The sequence below is a fragment of the Corticium candelabrum genome, chromosome 12 (assembly GCF_963422355.1).
Source record: "Corticium candelabrum chromosome 12, ooCorCand1.1, whole genome shotgun sequence".
NCBI lineage: Eukaryota > Metazoa > Porifera > Homoscleromorpha > Homosclerophorida > Plakinidae > Corticium > Corticium candelabrum.
Genome location: NC_085096.1, coordinates 576,030 through 600,000, shown reverse-complemented (window position 1 = coordinate 600,000; position 23,971 = coordinate 576,030). Strand labels below are relative to the sequence as shown.

General features: G+C 41.6%; 3 protein-coding genes across 3 annotated transcripts in view; 1 reads left to right on the top strand and 2 right to left on the bottom strand.

The window, feature by feature from the left end:
• The window catches only part of LOC134188384 (uncharacterized), a 24,349-nt gene extending 8,674 nt beyond the window's left edge, over nucleotides 1-15,675 (bottom strand). Inside the window, exons 1-17 of the mRNA XM_062656570.1 lie at nucleotides 15,652-15,675; nucleotides 15,497-15,595; nucleotides 13,822-13,908; nucleotides 13,656-13,763; nucleotides 9,500-9,634; nucleotides 9,053-9,118; nucleotides 8,967-8,992; nucleotides 8,516-8,676; nucleotides 4,755-4,837; nucleotides 4,622-4,693; nucleotides 3,391-3,487; nucleotides 2,958-3,002; nucleotides 2,550-2,591; nucleotides 2,286-2,413; nucleotides 1,680-1,857; nucleotides 655-995; nucleotides 1-46 (exon numbers count right to left, since the gene is read on the bottom strand). The exon at nucleotides 1-46 is cut by the window's left edge and continues 332 nt beyond it. Of these exons, the coding sequence (XP_062512554.1) occupies nucleotides 1-46; nucleotides 655-995; nucleotides 1,680-1,857; nucleotides 2,286-2,413; nucleotides 2,550-2,591; nucleotides 2,958-3,002; nucleotides 3,391-3,487; nucleotides 4,622-4,693; nucleotides 4,755-4,837; nucleotides 8,516-8,676; nucleotides 8,967-8,992; nucleotides 9,053-9,118; nucleotides 9,500-9,634; nucleotides 13,656-13,763; nucleotides 13,822-13,908; nucleotides 15,497-15,595; nucleotides 15,652-15,675 (1,738 nt within the window). The remainder of the gene's footprint in view (nucleotides 47-654; nucleotides 996-1,679; nucleotides 1,858-2,285; nucleotides 2,414-2,549; nucleotides 2,592-2,957; nucleotides 3,003-3,390; nucleotides 3,488-4,621; nucleotides 4,694-4,754; nucleotides 4,838-8,515; nucleotides 8,677-8,966; nucleotides 8,993-9,052; nucleotides 9,119-9,499; nucleotides 9,635-13,655; nucleotides 13,764-13,821; nucleotides 13,909-15,496; nucleotides 15,596-15,651) is intronic.
• LOC134188228 (uncharacterized) lies at nucleotides 5,238-8,133 on the bottom strand. The gene has a single exon (XM_062656425.1). It carries the CDS (start codon nucleotides 8,073-8,075, stop codon nucleotides 5,238-5,240), a length of 2,838 nt encoding a protein of 945 aa, XP_062512409.1. The 5' UTR covers nucleotides 8,076-8,133.
• A 1,218-nt stretch (nucleotides 15,676-16,893) lies between the features above and the next one.
• Nucleotides 16,894-22,737, top strand: LOC134188257 (uncharacterized). The gene is made up of 4 exons (XM_062656452.1): nucleotides 16,894-17,027; nucleotides 17,098-17,840; nucleotides 19,593-19,832; nucleotides 19,896-22,737. Exons 1-4 carry the CDS (start codon nucleotides 16,894-16,896, stop codon nucleotides 22,586-22,588), a joined length of 3,810 nt encoding a protein of 1,269 aa, XP_062512436.1. The 3' UTR covers nucleotides 22,589-22,737.
• Nucleotides 22,738-23,971: the final 1,234 nt, after the last annotated feature.

Below are 23,971 nucleotides of genomic sequence, written 5' to 3'. Positions count from 1 at the left end.
CCTCATCACTTGTAGATGATGACTCAGATGTCACTGATTCGGTTTTCTGTAACAAATGCGCAGTGATATTGATTGACCAGAAGACTGACACTTGAACAGACAGACACACAAACAGACAGACAAACAGACAGAGAAACAGACAGAGAAACAGACAGAAAAACAGACAAACAAACAGACAGACAAATGGACAAACAAATGGACAAACAGACAGACAAATGGACAAACAGATGGACAGACAGACAGACAAACAAATGGACAGACAGACAAACAAATGGACAGACAGACAAACAGAGAGACAGACAAATGGACAAACAGATTCTGAGACAAACGGACAGACAGACGGATAGACAGACACACAAACAGGCAGACAAACACACAGACAGACATGCAGACAAACAAACAGACAGCCATGGAGACAAACAAACAGACATGCAGACAAACAAACAGACAGACACTTAGACTGACGGACACATAGACAGACAGACAAACAAACAGACAGACAGACAGACACAGACAAACAGACATATAGGTGGACAAACAAAACACACACACACACACACACAAATACAAACAATCAGACACACAACACATACTACACTAATCTTCAAAGCAACAAAACAAACAAACAACTACAACACACACCAACATCTGTACCTCCATCACAGCCTGCTGATCTCTCTCCTCTCCACCACTTTCCTCCTGTATTCTCACATCAACGTTTCCCTCAATTTTTTCATTCCCTATTTCTTCCCTCCTCTCCTCAGGTTCATCCTGTGTCTCATCTTCCTTCTCTTCTTCCACCACAACTGCTGGTCTCTCAACGTCGCCTCTCTTCCTACTTTTGCTTCCATGCCTGCCAAGTGTCTCTGCAACTGCTCTGCTTGTCTGCCCAGTGGAAAAAGAATCAGCTGAGTGATTGTCTGTGTCATGTTTTGTGACATTCTTTCTTCGTTGTTTGTAGTCTTCGTGCTCATGTGGTTTATCAGGCGGTGAATCTGTAGCAGGCAAGTTAGTGTGAGTGAGAAATCAAATTGATTCACAACTAATCGTGTGTGTGTGTGTGGTGTGTGTGTGTGTGTGTGTGTGTGTGTGTGTGTGTGTGTGTGTGTGTGTGTGTGTGTGTGTGTCCATCTTTCTGGCTGGCTGTCTGTGTGTCTGTCTGTGTGTCTGCCTATGTGTATGTCTATGTGTCTGTCTGTGTGTCAGTCTGTGTGCCTGTGTGTCTCTGCATAGCACGCCGATTGTTGTGTGTCTGTCTGTCTGTGTGTCAGTTTGTGTGCCTGTGTGTCTGTCTATGTGTCTGTCTGTGTGTCTGTCTATGTGTCAGTCTGTGTGCCTGTGTATCTGTATAGCATGCCAATTGTTGTGTGTGTGGGTGTGTGTGTGTGTGTGTGTGTGTGTGTGTGTGTGTGTGTGTGTGTGTGTGTGTGTGTGTGTGTGTGTGTGTGTGTGTGTGTGAGTCTCTGTGCCTGTGTGTCTGTCTATGTGTCTGTCTATGTGTCTGTATAGCACGCCAATTGTTGTGTGCCTGTGTGTCTGTCTATGTGTTTGTCTGTGTGTTTGTCTGCATGTCTATTTGTCTGTCTGCAATCTGTCTTCACATCAATCAATTCCATCAACCCACAACATTATCTCCCACACCCCCATAATCCCTAACCCTTACCAACTCTACATCGTACCTTCCTTCTTCGACTGATCATAATACTTCTCAATCATTACCAATTTCTCATCATTCTCTCCTTTCTCCCTTGCCTGTCTTCTCGCTCTCTCCTGCTCTCTCTCTTTCTGCCGCTTTCTCTCCTCTTCAGCCTTACGAATCAGTTCCGTGCGTTCAACCTCAAGACGAGATCGCTCATCCTACACATCAAACAGTAGCACCTCAATTACCAACTTTATTCATAGCTAAATAGCCTTGACACAAAACTGAGGTGTGTGTGTGTGTGTGTGTGTGCGACAGTGTGTGTGTGTGTGTGTGTGTGTGTGTGTGTGTGTGTGTGTGTGTGTGTGCGTGTGTGTGTGTGTGTGTGTGTGTGTGTGTGTGTGACAATGAGCATGTGTCTGTCTGTCTGTCTGTGTGTGCACATGCACGCGTGTGTTTGTGTGTGTGTGTGTGTGTGTGTGTGTGTGTGTGTGTGTGTGTGTGTGTGTGTGTGTGTGTGTGTGTGTGTGTGTGTGTGTGTGTGTGTGTGTGTGTGTGTGTGTGTGTGTGTGTGTGTGTGTGTGTGTGTGTGTGTGTGTGTACACAATTTCCTTACACTCATTTCAAAGACATATTATTGCCTTACCAGCCGTTTCTTTTCTTCAGCTGCTTTCTTGAAGATGTCACCCGCATTATCGCGATTGGAGAATGTTCGTACTCTCGGTCTCTTCTTCTGGTCAGTAAAAAGAGTTTTGTTCTTAGCGAAAAGGTAGCCTGCAAACAAGACCAAGATGATTCCAAACATTGGAATGTAACCAACTGGTGAAATGACAGAAAGTGGACAAACATGTAGACAAACACATAGACAAACATGTAGACAAATGGAAATAAATCTGGTACAATGTTGTACCTGTTCCAGGCTTGACGTACACTTGATTTTGATCGTCTTTACCTAAATTAGAATGCAAGTGAATATTCAAGAGTTACCACAGATAATTCATGTACAACAAAACTAGACAGACAGACAGACAGACAGACAGACAATCAGACAGACAGATAGACAAACAGACAGACAGACAGACAGACAGACAGACACACAGAAAGAAAGACAAGAGGCAAACAGACAAACAAAGAGACAGACAGACAAACAAAAAGACAGACAGACAAACAAACCTCCATCCTAACAAACCAATAAACAAACAAACACACTAAACAAACATTCATCTGCAGACAATCCGACTGCTTTCCGACCGGTAAACTGACTAACTAACAAACGAACAAACAAAACAACCAACATGAGCCACAGTTCAAAACCTACCAAAGAAGACGTCACACAGCGGATCATCAGGTGAAAAGTATTGATCTGAAACACAAGAAACTCGTCAAATAAAACAATACAACAAAGCATACAGATAATTCACGTACAACAAAACTAGAAAGATAGACAGTCAAACAAACAGACAGACACAAACAGTCAGTTAGTCAGACAGACAGACAGACAGACAGACAGACAGACAGACAGTCCATCAGTCAGTTAGACAGACAGACAGACATTGAGTCAGTCAGTTGGACAGACAGATAGACAGACAGATAGACAGACAGACAGACATACAAACAAACAAACAGACAGTCCGTCAGTCAGTTAGACAGACAGACAGACATTGAGTCAGTCAGTTGGACAGACAGATAGACCGACAGACAGACAGACAGAGAGACAGACAGACAGACAGACAAACGCGTGTAAAACCTGCCTGTACTGCTGTCGCTCGTGTCTTGACAAAGACACAGACCAGCATTGTTGACACCAAGTGCATCAAGCTGAATACGGACAGCATCGAGTGCTACAACCTACCAGAAAAGGATCGGATAAAAATAAAGCAAACAGGAAGTCACAAATTGGTGGGGGAAATGTAATCCAGATTTTACAACATTTTCATGTGGAAGACACAAACAGATGGATACAGACAGAGACAAACAGAGTGACAGACAGATGAGACAACCAGACACACAGACAGACAAAGGACATACATACATACATACAAACATACAAACAAACCACAGATGGACAGACAGACAAACAAACAAATGGACAAACAAACAAACAAATGGACAAACAAAAAGACAGACACACAAGCAGACAGACAAACAGACAAACAAACAAACAGACAGACAGACAAACTCATAGACACAGAGAGACAGATAGACAGACAAACAAACAGAAGACAGAAAGACAGACAGACAGACACACAAGCAGACAGGCAAACAGACAGACAAACTGAGAGACAGACAGACAAACAGACAAAGACAGACAAGTTCCTGCCTCACAAACTGTGTGCTAAGTTGCAGGTTGATATTAAATATTCTAAGTGGCCTTTACCTGATGCAAAAAATGGTAAGAATCAAATTTTTTAAGCTTTACTAGAAATTTTCAATTATTCCAAATTGGAAACAAAGACATTGCAACTATGCACGTTTGTTCCATCACAAGAGTCTGACACACACACACACACACACACACACACACACACACACACACACACACACACACACACACACACACAGTGACACACACACACACACACACACACACACACACACACACACACACACACACACACACACACACACTCACACACACACACACACACACACACACACACACACACTCACACACACACACACACACACACACACACACACACACACACAGTGACACTCACACACATACAGTGACACATACAGTGACACACACAGTGACACACACACACACACACACACACACACACACACACACACACACACACACACACACACACACACACACACACACACACACACACACACACACACAACTCTGTGAGATGCTCTGACTCAAACTCGATGTCTTCAGTAACACAATAGAAGGCAATGATTAACTAATTAACATTCTGTGCTGCACTGAAAACTTCAGACTGTCAATACGAACAAATACATATAACGCACCTTCTGAGCAGTGATATTATAAGGCACTAAAAGTGGTTCAAATTTGCCCTCGGAGAAGAAGACAACGAGCACCTAAAGAGACAGAAAGTAAGAATGTACTTGTTGGATGACAATGATGTGATGTACTACAGACTCGATAGAGTAATTCGGCAGCAAACACAGAGTGTGTGGAAGAGCGTAGCATTGCAACATTTTCAGACTTTGATAACACTTGCACTGCAATAAATTTTGTGAACAATTAGAGGTATGGTGTTGCATTTGGAAGATGCATCTCACAATACATTAGACTATTGTATTGGAGGGATGCATCTCACAATACACTAGACTATTGTATTGGAGGGATGCATTTCACAATACACTAGACTGTTGTATTGAAGGGATGCATCTCACAATACACTATACTGTATTGGAGGGATGCATCTCACAATACACTAAACTACTGTATTGGAGGGATGCATCTCACAATACACATAATGAACTCATTTATTAGATAAACGAGGAGCACCTCACTAATACATGGCCATCACACTTAACAATAATGCGGCGCCAGTAAAGTAATAGTAAAAGCTCTAACAAGTAATGTACAACTAAAATAACTAAACTAGGATAAACAGAACTAGATATTGTTTCTGGCTAACCATATTTTAAGAGATTCTTCAATTGTCACCTTTACGATTGATGATAATAGTTGACGTTGATTGTGAGGAGGAATAGAGATGACATCAAGGAAGGGGAGAAGACTTGGAGTATCAATAAAGCCTCTAGATCCTATTTGAATATTTAGTTGCTTACAGGTGAAGCCTTTTGATTTGATGGTCATCATGAAGTCTGTATACCGTTCTGATTTTCTTTTATTTGCATCAAAAAAGTTTGTTTCGAAAGGGATTGTTAGTTCTATGACATAAAATTTGAGCGTATGATTATTCCAAATCAACATGTCAGGCCTTTGTGCAGTAGGAATGATTTCAGATGGAAATTTTACTTCACAGTCTTTTAAATCAGCAAAGATGTTGAATTGATGTGGTAGATGATTAATAGCCGCATTATAGAGAAGACTGAGAACAGAGTCGTGACGTTGATTGTAATGACAACATTGTAAGAGGACTGAGCAATTATTGAGAACGTGAAGAAGGGTTTGACGTTGATGACATAGAGGACATTTATCACAAGAACGTTTACTCCATAGGACAAGATTAGCATTTGAAGGGAGGGTATCAGAAATGGCATTGAGGACAAAAGAGAGTTGATGACCGAGAAGACAAGAGACAACATTTGCCCAGACGTCAGATGAACAGTTCTCTAGACGGAAGATGGATCCCTGAACATGTAGATTCTTAGTTCTTGCAAGAAGTTGTTTTTGGTGTTCCTCCTTTAGTCTTGATTTGGTGATGTCACTCAATTTTGCTGCAGAAGCACCTGGTGTTTCAGATAGTGACTTTGCTGCTTCTCTAAAAGCAGAGAATCTGTTGCTATACGATTTATTATATGCTTGACTGGTGGCCAAAGAGCGGACACAGTTGTCATGTGAGGATAAGAGACGGGCAGATTTTGAAGACTGGAGGGAGATGGAAGACGTAGACAAACGGGGTAAGTCAAGACCAGCATTTTGTGGGAGGAGGTAGAAGATGGCAGTACAGGCCGAGCGACGAAGTTTACACCATTTCTTGAGGTAAGATGTAACAATTCTATCTAATTCAGATTGCAGCCAGCTTGGTGAAAGAGAAAGTAGAGACAGGTACCACGACAATCTTGGGAAGATTCCATTTTGGTATAATTTTAGTTTCCACCGACAACTAACAGGGCAATTATCTAATTTCTGCATCAAAGTCTTTGCCTTGCTTATTAGAGAAGATTTGAAATTATCATCGGACAAGTTTCCATTGATTGGCATTCCAAGGAAAATGAATGACTCAGAACCAAGAAAGGGAACAGACTCATTAGAAATTGAAACAGAAGGATCACAAAGATGGAATTTGGGTTTAAAACTCAGACCTAAACAGCTGCATTTGGACATTTTAATGGTCAGTTGGGACCACTGGCACCAGTCAGACACAATATTACATAAACGCTGTAAACCAGAAGGCGACTTTGATACTAGGGTAACGTCATCAGCGAACAGAAGAGCATTGATCTTGTGAGATGAACCACTAAGCGTGTAACCAAAAGGCTGAGTCTTCAACATCATAACGAGTGTGTTTATGACGGTGTTAAAAACAATGACCGAAAACGGGTCACCTTGGAGCACTCCAATATTGCAGGGCAACATGGATGTTGCCCACTTCACAGTGGAAACTTGTAGCTGAAGGTTTGAATATATGTTGGTGATGACGGACAGTAGATGGTCTGGAGCATGATAGAGTCTAAAGCATTGTAAAATGAGCCAATGTGGGACAGAACCATAGGCATTGGCAAAGTCAAGCCAACATATTGATAAGGTGTGTCGACTTCTTTTAGCATCAGCAATAGCTGACCTTAGCTTGTACTGATGTTCCTCTGTACCACATATACCAGGGAGAAAAGCTTTCTGAATTGATGTATCGAAGAATTTATTTTCCAACATAAATTGGCACCATCGATCCTTGAGCATAGAGGTGTATATCTTACCAATACACGGTGTTAAGGCAATAGGTCTAAATAAAGAAGGATCGTGGGGATCTTTGGATGCAGCAGGCTTGGCAAAGAGACGTATGACACCAGTTTTCCAAAGTTGTGGGATGGAGGCAGAAAGCCAGCAACAATTAAATAGATCCAGCAGTGCAGGCAGTAGAGAAGGACACATCTTGAATACAAGATAGGATAACCCATCCAGAGGACTCGGAGCTGCAGAATTTCGAGTGGATTTGATTTTCTTAAGAATCTCAGAAGTTGAAAATGGACGAATATCAAAGTCATGAGAAGGAGGTTGAGGAGAAGACACACCAGAAGGAAGCACAGGAGGGGGAGGAAGAGACTGTTTGGAGTAAGTAGACTGGAAGAAAGTATAGGCTTCATCAGCAGAAAACTGTGGCAGGACGTTAGAGGTGTCAGAGTCATCAGAGAACAAATCCTTAGAGAACTTCCAAAAGTTGGTTGAACAGCGTTTATTAGCATTTCTAGCAGAAGACTTGAGATCCCGTTTATTCATGACAGCTTTCAGTTTACTATGACGTCTAATTAGTTGGTGAAATTGACGAGCAAATGATGTCAATTCTGCTAGAGACGCCCCTTGTCGTTTGGCTTGATGAAATTTGCGTCTAACTTCATTCTTAGTAGACCTCAGAGCATCCAGTTGAGCTTGATTGTTGGCAGGTTTCCGTTTGCGCTTACGAGTAGAAGAACGGTGGCATCCAAAGCGTGATTTCAGACCATAATACAGACGTTCGCGTATGACTTGATATTTAGATTCAACACCAACTGCTTCCAAAACATTTGGGACAACAGCAGACTGTACCCAGTCATTCACGTCAGACCACATTTTAACATCAGAGGCGGGAGGAAGACGGAGTCGTGGCAGAAAATTATTGCAATGAGAAGAAAAGGTGCTCTGCTTAGCGACATCAGAAAGACCGCAGTGCTGACGAGGCGGGATCTTTGTTTCTGATGTTGACTTATCAGCAGATTGTATTGGAGACTATTGTATTGGAGGGATGCATCTCACAATACACTAGACTATTGTATTGGAAGGATGCATCTTACAATACACTAGACTATTGTATTGGAGGGATGCATCTCACAATACACTAGACTACTGTATTGGAGGGATGCATCTCACAATACACTACACTATTGTATTGGAGGGATGCATCTCACTATACACTACACTATTGTATTGGAGGGATGCATCTCACTATACACTAGACTATTGTATTGGAGGGATGCATCTCACAACACAATAGATCTACTATACACACATACCCTGTCCTTCCTTGTCTACATGCCACACATTACATGCAGACGACGAAAGTGCTGTGCTCAGTTTATCAATAATATCTTGAGCCGTCCCTGTCCTGACTGAAAGATTCACAACTTTCCTCTTGCCTCCAATCATCCATACATTAATAGGAAAACTTCCAGAACTAACAACAACAGGAATACATAATAATTTGTAACATAAAACCGTTACAATACAAACTGACAAGCAGAAAAATGAGTACACATCCACACGCATATAGACAGACAAACAGAGAGACAAACAGACAGACAAACAGAGAGACAAACAGACAGACAAACAGACAGACAAACAGACAGACAAACAGACAGACAAACAGACAGGCAAACAGGCAGACAAACAGACAGACAAACAGACAGACATAAACAGATATAAACAAACAGACAAACATACATATTGTAACACTAGCAATCATACCTATCAGTTGATACACGTTTTCTCATCTAGAACAACACATACTCGTTACTGCAATCACAATGACAATCTTCATGTCTGTGTCTTACTGTAGGGCTACTATCAGATTCCTCATCAACACCATACAAACAATACGAACTCTCAATGGTATCATCCTAGTCAACATCAACAAGAATAGAAGTCATTGAAATGTTGCAAATGGACAAACACGTAGACAGACAAACAGACAGACAAACAATGAGACAGACAAACAATGAGACAGACAACCAGAAAAACAGACAAAAAGAGAAAATACAAACAGAGAAACAAACAGACATACATACAAATGTTACAAATGGACAAACACATAAACAGACAAACACATAAACAGACAAACAAACAAACTGACAAACAATAAGACAAACAGACAGACAAAAAAGACACAAAACACAAACAAAAATAAACAAATAAACAAACAAATGAACAATCAGACTAACAGAAAAAATGTAAAGGATAATCAACATACGTTGATGCCACCATATTATTCACATGATTACCATTTCCTCATCCTCCATTGCAAGTCTTGCATATTTCTGTTCGTCAATTACAGTGTTGCGAGCAATCTCCTGCTTAGGCCAATACTGTTTGATGTAAAGCAGGCCTGTTACCCACTGACGCATTTCTTCATGTGTCTACACAAACAATAATAAATACATAACAACAAAAATTTTTCCGAAATTATAATACTAACACATAGTAGTCTAGTGTATGGAGAGATACATCCCTCTAATACAATAGTCTAGTGTGTTGTGAGCTGCATCCCTCCAATACAATAGTCTAGTGTATTGTAAGATGCATCCCTCCAATACAATAGTCCCGGATATAGGACGGTTGGTTTGAATTTTTGGTGTTGTTTTCTGGTTCCTTTTTTTTTGAATTCTTTTGAGTTTGTTGGCCAGCTAGGGAGAGTGGACGTGAGTCCACTGCTCCCTAAGTTTCTGCTGTCAACGCGTTGGCTTTTTCCGTGAATTTTGAAATGCGCCGGAAACGCTGCCCTCGTTGCCATCGTCTATTTCATTCATTAGGACGTCATTCTCGTTTCTGTTCTGTTTCTGATGGAGGCACATCGTCTGGATTTCCTACTGAGCCTGATCTGCATCTGGAATCAGATTCTACCTCACCACGTGCACGCAACACTTCGCCACGCGAACGCAACATTTCGCCAGGTGCACGCAACGTCGTTCCAGCTGAACTTGCTCTACCTGAAACGCTTTCGTCTTCCCTTGACGACTGTACTTCACAACGTTCACAAGTGCGTTCTTCTATTTCTCCTTTGATCTCTGCAGTTTCTGTCCGGAAGTCTTCCGTTTGGTATGATGACTCTGTTCACACCTTTGTCGCCACGGCGACCACCAGGGATGCCGCTGATAAGTCGACACCTGCTGACACAACCCCGCCTCTTCTGCACAGTGGTTCTGTTGGTGTTGCTACGAAGCTCTCTGATGGTCATAATGTCCAGTCTAATCGTTTTCTCCCTCGCCTACGTCTACCTAAGGCGTCTGATGATGTCTCCTGGCGTGAAGTTGATAATTGGATTAAAGTAAACGTCGTTCCTCTTGTCTTACAAACTCCCGATGTAAATTCCAAGTTTGCTCTTCTTCATGGCAATCTTTTCTCGTTTCTTAAGCGGCGTTTCGGCTGTCAATCCACGTCCTCACGTAAACGTAAACGCGCTAACAAGCTAAAGTCACAGTCTACCGTTGACGATCTACGTTGCGCTAAGAATGATCTGCGAAAGAAGTTCAGACAAGCCAAACGTGATGGCGTGTCACCAGATGTCATTCTTCATCTAGCCCGTCAATTTCATCAACTAGTGCGTCGACACAGCAAGCTGAAGTTTTCCCAAAACAAGCAACGTGTTAAGAATTCTGCTGTATCCGCCAACAAACGTTTCACGAAAAACTTTTGGAGATTTGCTAAAGATCTCTTCTCTGATGATGATGTTTCTTCTGAGGATGTCAGTCCAAACTTTTCTGTTCAAGTTGCCGACCAGTTCTTTCAGAACACTTACTCAAAGGGATCCTCTGGACCTTCCTGTCCTTCTGATGTTCCTACTCTAAAGAGCCCCAAAACCCAGTTTGACATCAGACCAATTTCTGCTAATGAAGTTGCCCGTAAGATCAAACATTCACGAAACAGCTCAACTCCAAGTCCTCTCGATGGTATCTCTTACCTAGTGTTGAAGAAATGTCCATCACTCCTCCCAGCATTGGTGGATTTATACAATTGTTGCTGGTTATCCTGTTCTGTGCCATCTTTGTGGAAAACTGGTGTCATTCGACTGATTCCCAAGTCTGGTGCTGCAGCTGATCCCACTACTCCTTCAAACTTTAGGCCAATTGCTTTGACCCCTTGTATTGGAAAAATCTACACTTCAATCCTGAAAGACAGATGGTGCGACTTCCTGCTGAGTAATGGTTTTCTGGATACATCAGTTCAAAAAGCCTTTTTGCCTGGTGTGTGTGGAACAGATGAACATCATTTTAAATTGTGGTCTCTCATGGAAGATGCTAGAAGGAATCGTCGCTGTCTGTCTGTTTGCTGGTTGGACTTTGCAAATGCGTACGGATCCGTGCCTCACTGGTTGGTTCGAGAAAGCTTTGTTCTTCATCATGCGCCACTCCACTTACAGAAAGTGGTTATGAATCTCTATTCATCACTTCAGCTGCTGGTATCTACATCAGAATGGTCCACCCCTTCTATTCCATGTCACAAAGGGGTATTCCAAGGCGACCCTTTCTCGGTGATAGTTTTCAATACAGTGATCAATACTCTAGTTCTTCAATTACAACAGTCTGCCCCATCGATTGGTTACAAGTTACAAAACATAGAGCATATTGTTAACACTCTTCTCTTTGCTGACGACTTAACTCTTCTCGCCAGAAATTCCAAGAACCTATAAACCCTCTGCGACATCGTGTCCAAGTGGTGTTGTTGGTCACAACTGTCCATCAAGCCTTCAAAATGTTCATCGCTCAGTTTATCGTTCAAGCCGTCTTACCATGCCCGTGACCCTGCCGTTTCTGTTTCTGGTTCTTCAATTCCATTTCTTGGTGAGGACACCTTCAAGTTTTTGGGAATGCCAGTAAATGGGAAGTTGAGCACTGTGTCTTTCAAGGAATCACTAAAGGCTAAAGTTCGTCAACTAATGGAAAAAGTTGATTCTTGTCTGCTTAGCTGTTGCCGAAAACTCAAACTTTACAGTCAAGGAGTGTTTCCTAGGCTCGCTTGGTCACTGTCTTTAGTACCACTGGCTCCCAGTTGGGTTAGAACAGACGTGGACAGCATAGTGACTTACTTCTTGAAGAAATGGACGAAACTACCCAGATCCGCATGCACTGTTCGTTTATATTTGGAAAAGTCCAAAGGTGGTCTTGGCCTTCCTTGTCTTTCGCACTGCTCCTCAAAATTTCAGGCATCTAAATCTGCTCGTTTTTTGACCTCATCTGATAACACAATCCGGTACCTGGCAACAAAAGCTGCTGTGAATGGGTTTCACCCTGAGAGATTTTCTTCAGTTAGAGAAGGACTTGTTTCTTTATCAGACTCACCTGGACTGTCAGGCTCGTCGCTTGGTGAAAAGACCAAAAACAGACTTGACAAGAACTTTCAGCAGCATCTTCTGGAGACACTGCAGAGCCGCAAAGTGCAAGGAGCGACAAGCCGGATTGACAATTCTGCGCCAGATTTATGGTCAAAAGTTGTTTACAGTTTAACATCAGAACATTTCTCTTTCATTCTAAATGCTGTCTCGGAGTCATTACCAACGAATGCCAATCTTCTGCTGTGGAAGAAGAGAACAAATGATGGATGTCCACTCTGCCATAAACGACAGACTCTTCTACACGTTCTAAATAATTGTTCTGTTCTCCTTAAGAGAGGCTGTTATAATACCCGGCACGACGCTGTTCTCAAGATAATCTACGACACCATCTCTCAGAATACGTCCACCAGTAATTACAACGTTTTCGCTGATCTTGCCTGCAGCACTGTTCCATTTCCAACAGACATCGTTGTGACCGCCAAAAGACCTGACGTCATTCTATGGAACGACGTGGTACAGAGAATTTACCTAGTAGAACTTACTGTCTGTCATGAGTCCAACTTCGATGCAGCTGACGAAAGAAAAACTGCAAGATATTACGACCTAGTGCAGTCTCTGTCAGAAAAGAGATATCTCGTAAAGCAATTTAACCTTCTCGTTGGATCGAGAGGTTTTATTCATAATGCCAATTTGAATTCTTTGTGCACGGAACTACGTATACCAGCTAGGACAAAGGAGAACATGTGTCTTCAGATTATCAAGACTGTCATGGAAGAGTCATTTAAAATCTGGATCAAGAGGAACAGTTCATAGCCTTGTTACTGTGTTTAATTAATGGTTAACTTAGTCTTCTCTTTTACTTTAGTCTTGCTGTGCTAGCCAACTTCGTTGTAGCTAGTCTAGAGCTCTTAGCTGCTGTCCCATATGTCGCCACGGGATTGTTAACCGTGTTGGACAGGGGTTGCTAGCTGCTCCCCATTTGTTTATTTATTTCAATAAATGGGTTTGACCATGTATTGTGAGATGCATCCATCCAATACAATAGTCTAGTATATTGTAAGATGCATCCCTCCAATACAATAGTCTAAATGTTTTAGTGTATTGCTAACCTCAGCTACCAAATTATATGTCCTTTCATCAGTTGTAATTGAAAAGCCACAATTTACATGCTTCTTCTTGGGTACACTCTGGAACGTCGTCTCATACACCTCACTCACCTACAACAGAAACCCTTATACTTAACCAGCAGTCATACCTCCAGATCACATCAGTTACCTTCTGTAAAAAGATAACACCTTTAGGATCATGCTGCTTGTCATGACTGTCTTTACTTCCATAATAATAAATTCGATCTTTAATGACCTGTAGAAAAGACATGTGTTGTGTGTGGTGATTTTGAGTATCTTGTATTTAATTTATATATGTATTCTATATAAACAAAAAGATAGACAGACAGACAGACAGACAGACAGACAGACAGACAAATAGACAGACAGACAGACAGACAGGTAGACAGACAGACAGACAGACAGACAGGTAGACAGACAGACAGACAGACAGACAGACAGGTAGACAGACAGACAGACAAACAGGTAGACAGACAGACAGACAAACAGGTAGACAGACAAACAGGTAGACAGACAAACAGACAAACAGACAGACAGACAGTCAGTTTGGGCCAGACTAGAATGTAGTAGTGTTGTTCTTTGAAAATATATGTATTGACAGACAGTCAGTCAGACAGACAGACAGACAGACAGACAGATTTGTTTTATTGTCATCAAACGTCACTACTTACATCACTTGCTGCAGTACTAAAAGTTCTACTTTCCTACTGTTCTTCGTTTTAATTGACAGACAGACAGACAGACAGACAGGCAAATAGACAGACAGACAGACAAATAGACAGACAGACAGACAAATAGACAGGTAGATGGACAGACATGTAGACAGACAGACAGACAAATAGACAGGTAGATGGACAGACACATAGACAGACCGACAGACAGACAGCTAGACAGACAGTCAGACAAACAGACAGGCAGACAGACAGACAGTTTATTATATTTGAACTCTTACTCTACTAATAACAATCGCTAACTTTACGTATGCATAACAATAACAGTCAATGAACAAAATGTTGAATGTCTTTATCATATAGAAAGTCATCAAGATTGCACTTAGACAACTTTGACAACTTTTTAAAAATCACACGAGAGTTGCAAGACTGTACAACTACAGACAGTTGCTTTCTCCATCTATCTCTAAAGTCTGTTTCGCTGCTCTTTCCATTTGCATCAGACAGTCAGACAAGCAAACAGACACACAATTAAACAGACAGACAGGCAGACAGACAGACAGACAGACAGACAGGTAGACAGACAGACAGATAGACAGACAGACAGACAGGTAGACAGGTAGACAGACAGACAGACAGACAGGTAGACAGACAGACAGACAGATAGACAGACAGACAGACAGACAGGTAGACAAAAAGACAGACAGAAACACACAGTGACTGCAAGCACAGAAGCAAAACTGCAATCAACCAGTTTTTCATGTAACATTTAATCACTCTGTTACCTCACGCACACATGCAAGATAAGGCAGAACGCAAAACTAACGCGCTCTAGGCATACATGTGTAGAGTATGCACAGTACTGTACTAAGTATGTGTTTCACAGTGCGTACATCACATGATCAGCAAGTGACAAACCCTCCATACTATACAAGTGCTGTACTACTACGTCAACCAATATAATTAATTTAGGAAAACAAAAATTAATGCAGATGTCTAATGCATACACAAATTTTTATACAGACATGTAGCAATCAAAACTACAGTGGAGGCCTAGCATCCGGGGTTTCGTTAACACAACCGTTTCAGTCAACTAGAACTACACGTTTTACGACTGATCGAAAAATCCAAAACGTTCACTACTGTTCATACCACGAAATATCGATATTTCCAGCCTAGTTTTCCGATTCTGAATCCTTGTGGAGGATCTTGTTTGTAGAGAAAGCCTTCTAGATGAGGAGGAGGACGATTCTAGAAAACTGAAGAGTTAGGGAAGACAAACGAAAGGAGGAGAGGAGGAGACTTACTACATCTGTATCTCGCTCGGCCATCACAAGAACCCGTATTAGGACATGACGAGAACCCGTATTAGGTTGGTCACGTGGAAATTGCATTAAAGTATATTAATGGCTGCTATGTACGTGAATACGAAGTTCACTTGTTGAAGCTCTCGGCGATTCATACAGACGCTGCGTTTTCAACTTGGTAGCTCGAGAATTTACGCTGACAATATGTGGTGACCAATTTTGCCAAGTGTGCTTGTCTACGTGTGTCTACAACAGGAACGGCAGGCCTACAGTACACGTAATATGCACGTGAAGTGTCCATACTGCAGGAAGGAACTGAGGGAATCAGAAATCAATGAAAACGTCAAGAACAAACGTGCGGAAATTCTCAGTTTGATGATTTTTTGTGATCAGCGTGGGAAAGGCTGTAGCTGGCAAGGTGAACTGAGACAGCGTGATGAACACAACCAGGAATGTGGCTATGCAGTTGAAGCATGCAGCGATGATTGTGGGGAAGTGATAATGAGAAAGGACATGGACTATCACTGCAGTTGACGAAATGTGGTCTGTTCCTTTCCGACTGTAATAGAGAGCTGGAACATGGAATGTTAGAGGATCACTACATAATACATTGACTGACATAATTATAGACTCACCTAAAAATTTAGCATATGTGATATAGTACAGCCCAAAATATAAACATTATTGTGGAAGTTAACTAGATAGAATGATAACGATTTTAAAATATTTCTGTTGGTCGTGCTGTTTTTGATGCAGCTAGGTTTAGTTTTTATGGGATATTAGAATGAAGATTTGAGGTGCATTGGTGTTTGTGTGTTTGCTGTTTGTCAACTAATCCGTCTACACACATCAGTTCACTTTTTGTTCCATACTAACTTAATTAATTAATAAAAAACTTGATATACTTTGAGTCTCTTTATTTTGCCCCCTACATTCCACACATATAAACCAACGAACACTGATGTGGCATGTCTAGATTTCCATACAAACACGTAATATCCCAGCTAGTCTAGTAAGTAGTAAGGCTGATACAGGCAGTATAGTATGCACTGTACATCATCAGTCAAGGTAAGAGGCAGCACAAGAAGTGAAGTCGCAGCTCATTCTAGTGTCTTGACAGAGCAAATTGTTGGATAGCAGCAGTACAAGCTTGTTGAGCAAACAGCTAGGATATGACGTGTTGATAACGTATCATTTTTGTTTAAATTCTACGTATGGATATTACAGTGAAAGTAAATGCAAATGTCTAGGAGTCCGGACGTCATTTGTCTCGTAGGATCGTCGTGTGATTGGCTGTTATTTGCCGGGTGGGGTGTGTTCGGTATTTGTAGGGTGGAGTCTGTTTCAAGCGTGTTCGCAGCGTTTTGTGAGATTGTGTAAGAGAAATGAGATGTTTGAGAGATATGGATGAATAAGTGATTGTGTGTTGTGTGATCGTGTTGTTAGCGAACGTTCTGGTAAACTTCAACGCAACGAGATGGAAGGAAATGTCGCTAGAGCTGCGGGGGAGGAAGACTGGAAGAAGGTTCGAGGACTGCAGCTGGTTGAACAAGGAGGGAACGTGAATGATGTGAATGAAGACTTAAGAAGAACAACTCTAAACTTTGCTGCCTTGCCTGGAAATTCAGATATCTTGCTGTCACGAGGCGCGAATTCGAGCGTCAGTCAGACAGATGAGGATGGAGATACGCCGCTTTATCTCGCTGCTTATTGGCATCATGTCGATATCTGTCAACTGCTAGTTGGACACAAAGCCAATGTTACTTCTGTCAACATTACAGGTCGAACTGTTCTTCACATAGCTCGTGATATCTGCAAGTGGCTTGACTCTTCCGCTGTGTATCGTCCACTGATAACAAATAAGAGTGTGAATGTAGCAGATCGTCGTAGTAACCGCGTTGTACGCAAAGAAGCTAACATTCAGACTGTCCAGCTGCAGTTAGCAGATGTAAATGCATTGAATGAAGACGGACAAACAGTTGAAACACCACTAAAACATGAAGCCAAGATTGACGCAGTGGATAAAGATGGAAACCAACCACTACACTTGGCATGTGAACTAAGGCAAGCTGCAACTACAAATATATTGTTGGCTCATGGGGCTGCAGTAACTGCTTTAGACAAGCAACAAAGAGAACCTACATATGTGGCAAATGAATCCGTGTTAAAGTCGTGTCAAGAACAGAATGGTAAGTACAGTATATTGAAGTTAGAAAATAGTGCATTAGTACACACACACACACACACACACACACACACACACACACACACACACACACACACACACACACACACACACACACACACACACACACACACACACACACACACACACACACACACACACACACACACACACACACACACACACACACACACACACACACCACGGCAAATGGATAAGGAGCTGCCGTTAGACAGTGCACTACACAGCATTACACAGGAGCTGTGGGCATGCTAAACTATCTGGAGCCTTGCCAGGTACTCATTTATACTCCTGAGTCAAGAGAGGCAATTGTGTGTGAGTTTCTTGCCCAACGAAATTTCTGCCATAGCTTGCCATCACTGTGACTTGAACTCAGAATGTACTCACTCCATAAGATGTCTCTCTAACCAACTGAGCTATAGCACCACACACACACACACACACACACACACACACACACACACACACACACACACACACACACACACACACACACACACACACACACACACACACACACACACACAACACACACACACACACACACACACACAACACACACACACACACACACACACACACACACACACACACACACACCTCTATTTATTTGACATATTGTAACACAAACATAGGCTTTAGTAGTACAACTGAAAGAAAGGCTACTGTAAAATGTGAATGTCACAATTAAGTGTGCAACTGGCTATATCATTATGAAGTTCTCATTTCCTTCCTCTTAAAGGAGTTTTCAACAAACAAATAGTTAGTGCAACAGTTCTACATATCTTTTCTTAATGCCAACAAATATGACAACGAAAGAGCAGATTGCACCGATTAGTACATAGATGACGACTTGTCTGTTTTTGTCTGTCCATCAGACTCTATGCCTTTGTTTCTATGTTTTTTCTTGGTTTATTTCTGTTTGATTTGTTGTGTATTTTATTGTTTTGTGACTTTGTAGCTGCTACTTTATTTGCATGGCAGAATCGTAGTTGTTAGTTGGTTGAGTTGTTTTTATAAAAAAATAACTTAATTGGAATGAGCCTAAGAGGAAATGAAGGTATTGTTGTTGTTTTGAACTTCTCAGATCTCATGCTTTCCTTTTGTTAAATTGTGGTGTCTTGAAGTGAAAGAGCCACCTGTATTCTATGCAGTATTGTGTTGTGAAATGAGTAAGCGACCAAAGGCAACTCTATAGGCAAATTCTCTAGAAGAAAGCAGTTGTACCATGAAAGTAACTCAATTGATTGCAGAGCTGAGATGACACAGAACAGGTTCAATGCACTTAGTTTACGCTATGTGTTCCCAAGAACATATAGACTTGGAAATGAGTTGTTAGTATGCAAATCGCTAACAGAGGAAAATGCTGCTCACTAATACTGTGTCATGTACAGTTAGCGGCTCTTGGTAATGTACTGATCTTGTTTCAATGTTTTGTTAATACTGTAAATTATTGATAACGGTATTAGTTAATAGATCTTTTTGATTTTTTGTTTTGTAACATTACATTGCCAGTACCCTAAAGTGCGCCTAAACTCTGGATCCGCCACTGGACTTTGTGTAGCGCACAGACGCCCAAGTGTATTAGACAGAGAGAGATATCCTTACATTTAGTAGAATGGTTTGTCTATTTGTTTATGTGTGTGCATGTGTGGTGTTGAACACTTGTGCATGCTTAATTAAATATGTTTTGTGTTGGTATATTGACATACTTTCTTGTTTTTTTTTTTTATAGAACCTCACAAGAGTGAACGGCTCAAAGTAGTGGCCAAGTCACTAACTGGTGAAGCTGTTGAATTGACAGCAAACTCATCTGATACTGTTGCCACCTTGAAGCAGCAATTACAAACCAAGAATGGCCCATCATCATGGGATCAACTGCTTGTGTTTAATAAGAAGCAACTACACGATGAGCAAACATTGGCTGATGCAGGAGTAACTGGTGGAACAATACTGAACGTCGTTCTTTGTCCTCGTCAGTCGATCTTCTTACTAAACAGATTCTAGTATACAAATTGTAATGATGGTATTGTTGTAGGTGGTGTGACAGGCATGGGAGCTGATGCGGCTGAGTTATTTGTTCGAGCTTTATCACAAGGAAAAGTCGAAGTAAGTCGAGTGAAGATGGTCATTGCTGGTAAAGACAGAACGGGCAAGACGTCATTTAAACGATCTTTGCTCAAACTGAAGTTTCAGATAATTGAACCGAGCACACCTGTGGCAGTGGCAGAGTTGGCAGTGTGTGAAGCATCGAACTGGAAGCTTGTGAATGACAAAGACAAAGAATTTTTAGACAAACAAATAGCTAGAGCAGCAGTTCATGCAAATGTTTCAGATAGTGAAGATGACAATAAATATGACAATGAAAGAACATATGTAGATCATCAAAGTGAGGTTGAGATTGACGTGTCAATCGATCAAGAATCTACATCAACTGATACAAGACAGAGTGACATTAACACGGACAAACTTGATGAAGCAACAGACCAACTTGATGAAGCAACAGTTCTAACTGAAGAGATTGCTCGTGCTATTACAGATTTCCAAAGTGATCCTGACCTCTTAAAGCAGGAAGATTCAAAAGTTCACGTTGCCATGTGGGATTTGGGAGGTCAGGAGCCACTTCTTCCTGGTCAAGGAGAAGCCATCACACCAGGATGTGTCATTTGTGTTGTATTTAATGCATCTGAGTTTCTAGGTGACAAGGCCAAGTCTTTCTATTGTCCTTCTGCTGACTCAAAATTAATTCCAATCAACAATCACTGGATAGTGACGAACTATGATGCTGTGGCTTTATGGGCATCCATGACTTTTTTGGCAGGAGATGTCGAAAGTCTAGAAGGCCTTTTGTCTGGTCTTCACATCGGCAAGTCAAAGGGATGTGCATCACCAGTGATGTTGTTGATTGGAACACACATCAATGATGCCGATGAAGAAATGATCAAGAAGCAGAATGAATTTCTGTCTAAAATGTTTTGTAATAAAGCATTTCAGAAGCACATCCTTCGACCATCTAACCAGGCTAATGATTGGTTCTTTCGTGTTGAGAATTCGGTGTCTGATCCTGACAGTGCAAGTGAGGATGCAGGCATAAGTGCAGTGAAGCAAGTCATTGAAGAGTTGGCACGTGATGTGTCACCTAAACCTCTGATACCAGCCACTTGGTCAATTCTAGAGAAGATCCTTTATTCTTTAGAAATCAAGTTGGGTAGTGCTCTTTCCAGTGTCAATGTTATCATGCGTTTTGCCCATCGATTGTGTCGTATGTCAGAAGAGAAAGAAGTCCGTCTTGCTCTGACATATTTAGATGAAGCCGGATCAGTAATTTATCCTCAGAAAAGTGAGAAGCTGAAGAACATAGTCGTCACCAAACCAAGCTGGATTTTCAAGGTTTTCTCAGTTGTGGCATCTGTCACTACTTGGCCTCCTCCTTTACTGAGTGAAGATTGGGATCGAGTTCGGCAAGTAGGAATTGCTTCTTGGGAACTCATTCGTCATCGACTGAAAAAAGCAGGAGTGAAGCCCAAAGAGTATGAAGATGTACTCAATTTGTTGAATTTCTATTTTATTCTTTGCCCCAAACCTTGCCTGGCCCAACCTCTTCCTTTATCAGTTTCTTATAAAACAGAATACTTTGTTCCATGTTTGCTAGAAGTCGAGTCAAATGGTCCATTTGCAGCTGTTCATTCAGTTCCTCCTCGGCCAATGTCACTTATCATTTTGTCTCACAAAATTGAGTTTATTCCTGAGCAGTTGCATTTTAGGCTGATGACGTGTTGCATTGAGAAATATCCTGATGAACCAAAGTTGACGCGTAATAAGTGTGTATATCGAGTTGAGAAAGATGTCAAGTTGGAAGTGATTTATCACTTGAAGAAATATATTATTGTTACTATTGACACACAACGGCCACTTCATGAAATTGCATCTCTGTGTACAGACATCCGTCTGTTCATCACTAAAAAGCTGCATGAAGTAAAGACACCAGGGTTGTCTCATTTTCAGTTTAATATTCAACATCCCGGACCAGCCATTCCCATGGTTGTGAACAAGTTGATATGTATAGACAAGTATATACCAAGTGAGGACACAATATTGAGGACAAACATAGACAGAGACGATGTGAATCTGGATCACAATGAGAAAGCTGCATTAGACTGTTGGTTCTATGAAAAGAAAGATGATGTATCAGGAAACTCTCAACGACAGTCACTGACAGTACAAGCAAACACCAAATGTACGGCTAAGGATTTGGAGAAAGTAGCTGACAAACTCTGTCATTGTTGGCAAAGGCTTGTGTTGAATTTGTCAGCCGAGTTTTTCATAAACAAGACAGAAAGGATTGAAAGAGATATCAGAGACGATTGCTACAGACAAGCTGTAAAAGCATTGCAAATGTGGACTGATGAATTTTGTGACGAAGCCATCCAGGCAGCATTGATCAATGCAATGTGTAGCATTGGGTGTAGATCTCAAGCTGAAGATGTTTTCAGTCGCAGTTTGGTGTCGCACGTTTGCCCAATGAAAGGACTGTGTTTGTCTTCACTTGTAGCCAGACTTTACTACAGTATTTCCCGCCCAATTATCCGGTTGGGGCAACCAATTATCCGCTTCAGACAACCAATTATCCGGTTGGGGCAACCAATTATCCGACTCAGCCAATCAATTATCCGATTAGGGCAACCAATTATCCGACTCATGGTTTTAATTATGAGCAGTGTAGATATATAGAAGCGCTGGTTAGAGGAATAATAGCGCGTACTGACGGATGTTGTCGCCGTACTGCGCACCAGTAAACAGGGTAATTCTTGCTTTCGCTATTAATTAAATCGCGGAGAAAAAACATTTGTATATAATACAGATAACACAGATAACACATATCCGCCCTAAGGACGGAAGCACAAAAACCATCAGTAATTGTCTGGTAATTAATTATCGCCCACCAGCGCGGATGACCACAGAGACATGGCGCAGTTGCAGTCGTTGCAGCGAGGCAGCAAGACGGCAACTTCTGCTAGATTTGTGTCCTGACGCACTAAAGGACTTAGCAGGTGCTCTAGGCCTCAACGCGCTTTCTAGCTAACATGTACTCACCGTAAAGCTGCACATGCAAGCAGAATTAGAGAGAATATGTACTGTAGAACTCAGCAGAATTAACAACCACGCTACTCAAACACACGTTGATAAAGTACATGTTACGTCTACAGTCTAGGTAGCTCTAAACTCTCCAGGTCGATCGCTAGGCGATTGTGAATTTGTTTCACTCAGAATTGGATGAGGGCGCGAAGCTGAGAGTGTCGGTGGTGCAGTGGTCTTTTCTCTCAAGTCAATGAGACTGATGCGAAAAGAAAGGCAGCCGAGCTGTTCAGTTGCGGCACGCTGCAGCTGGATCCTCACATTCACATGTGTAGTAGCTTAATTGTCATAGCGTTTCCCACGATGCTATCAATCTGCATCAGAGAGAGTTTTGACTGAGACCCAAAGCACTGAACAACTAACCAGCGATACAAGGTGAGAGTTTCATTCGCGTGGTGTAGAGCTCGCCAGAGCGACATCGGATAATTGATTGCCCCAATCGGATAATTGATTGGCTGAGTCGGATAATTGGTTGTCTGAAGCGGATAATTGGTTGCCCCAACCGGATAATTGATTGACTGAGTCGGATAATTGGTTGCCCCAACTGGATAATTGGGCGGGAAATATACTGTAGTAGCTGTTGTACATTAGCATCAACATTATTTAGTTTTTCTTGATTTGCATTGTTGCCATCAGATGGGTAGACCTATTATTGGGTCGACAAATTATAAATAAAAAAAATAAAAAATAACATTACAGAAATGGTTCTCACTTTTTTCAATTACACGTGTTTTGGTTTGTGGCGTTATCCCGGATAAAAACATTCTTATCCGGGACGTTTACATTATCTGGTCAGTGTAACATCCAACGTTATCGACGCGTTTTCAAATCTCTGGTCGACCTTCTGGACTGAGCACCATCTAAGACAGACAGAGCGCGGATTGATATCCGATTTCGTCCGTGCTTAGAAAAGATATTCATTCTGGACGACAAACGACTTAATTCTCTGCCTTCTACTTGCTCTGCTATTTACCGTCC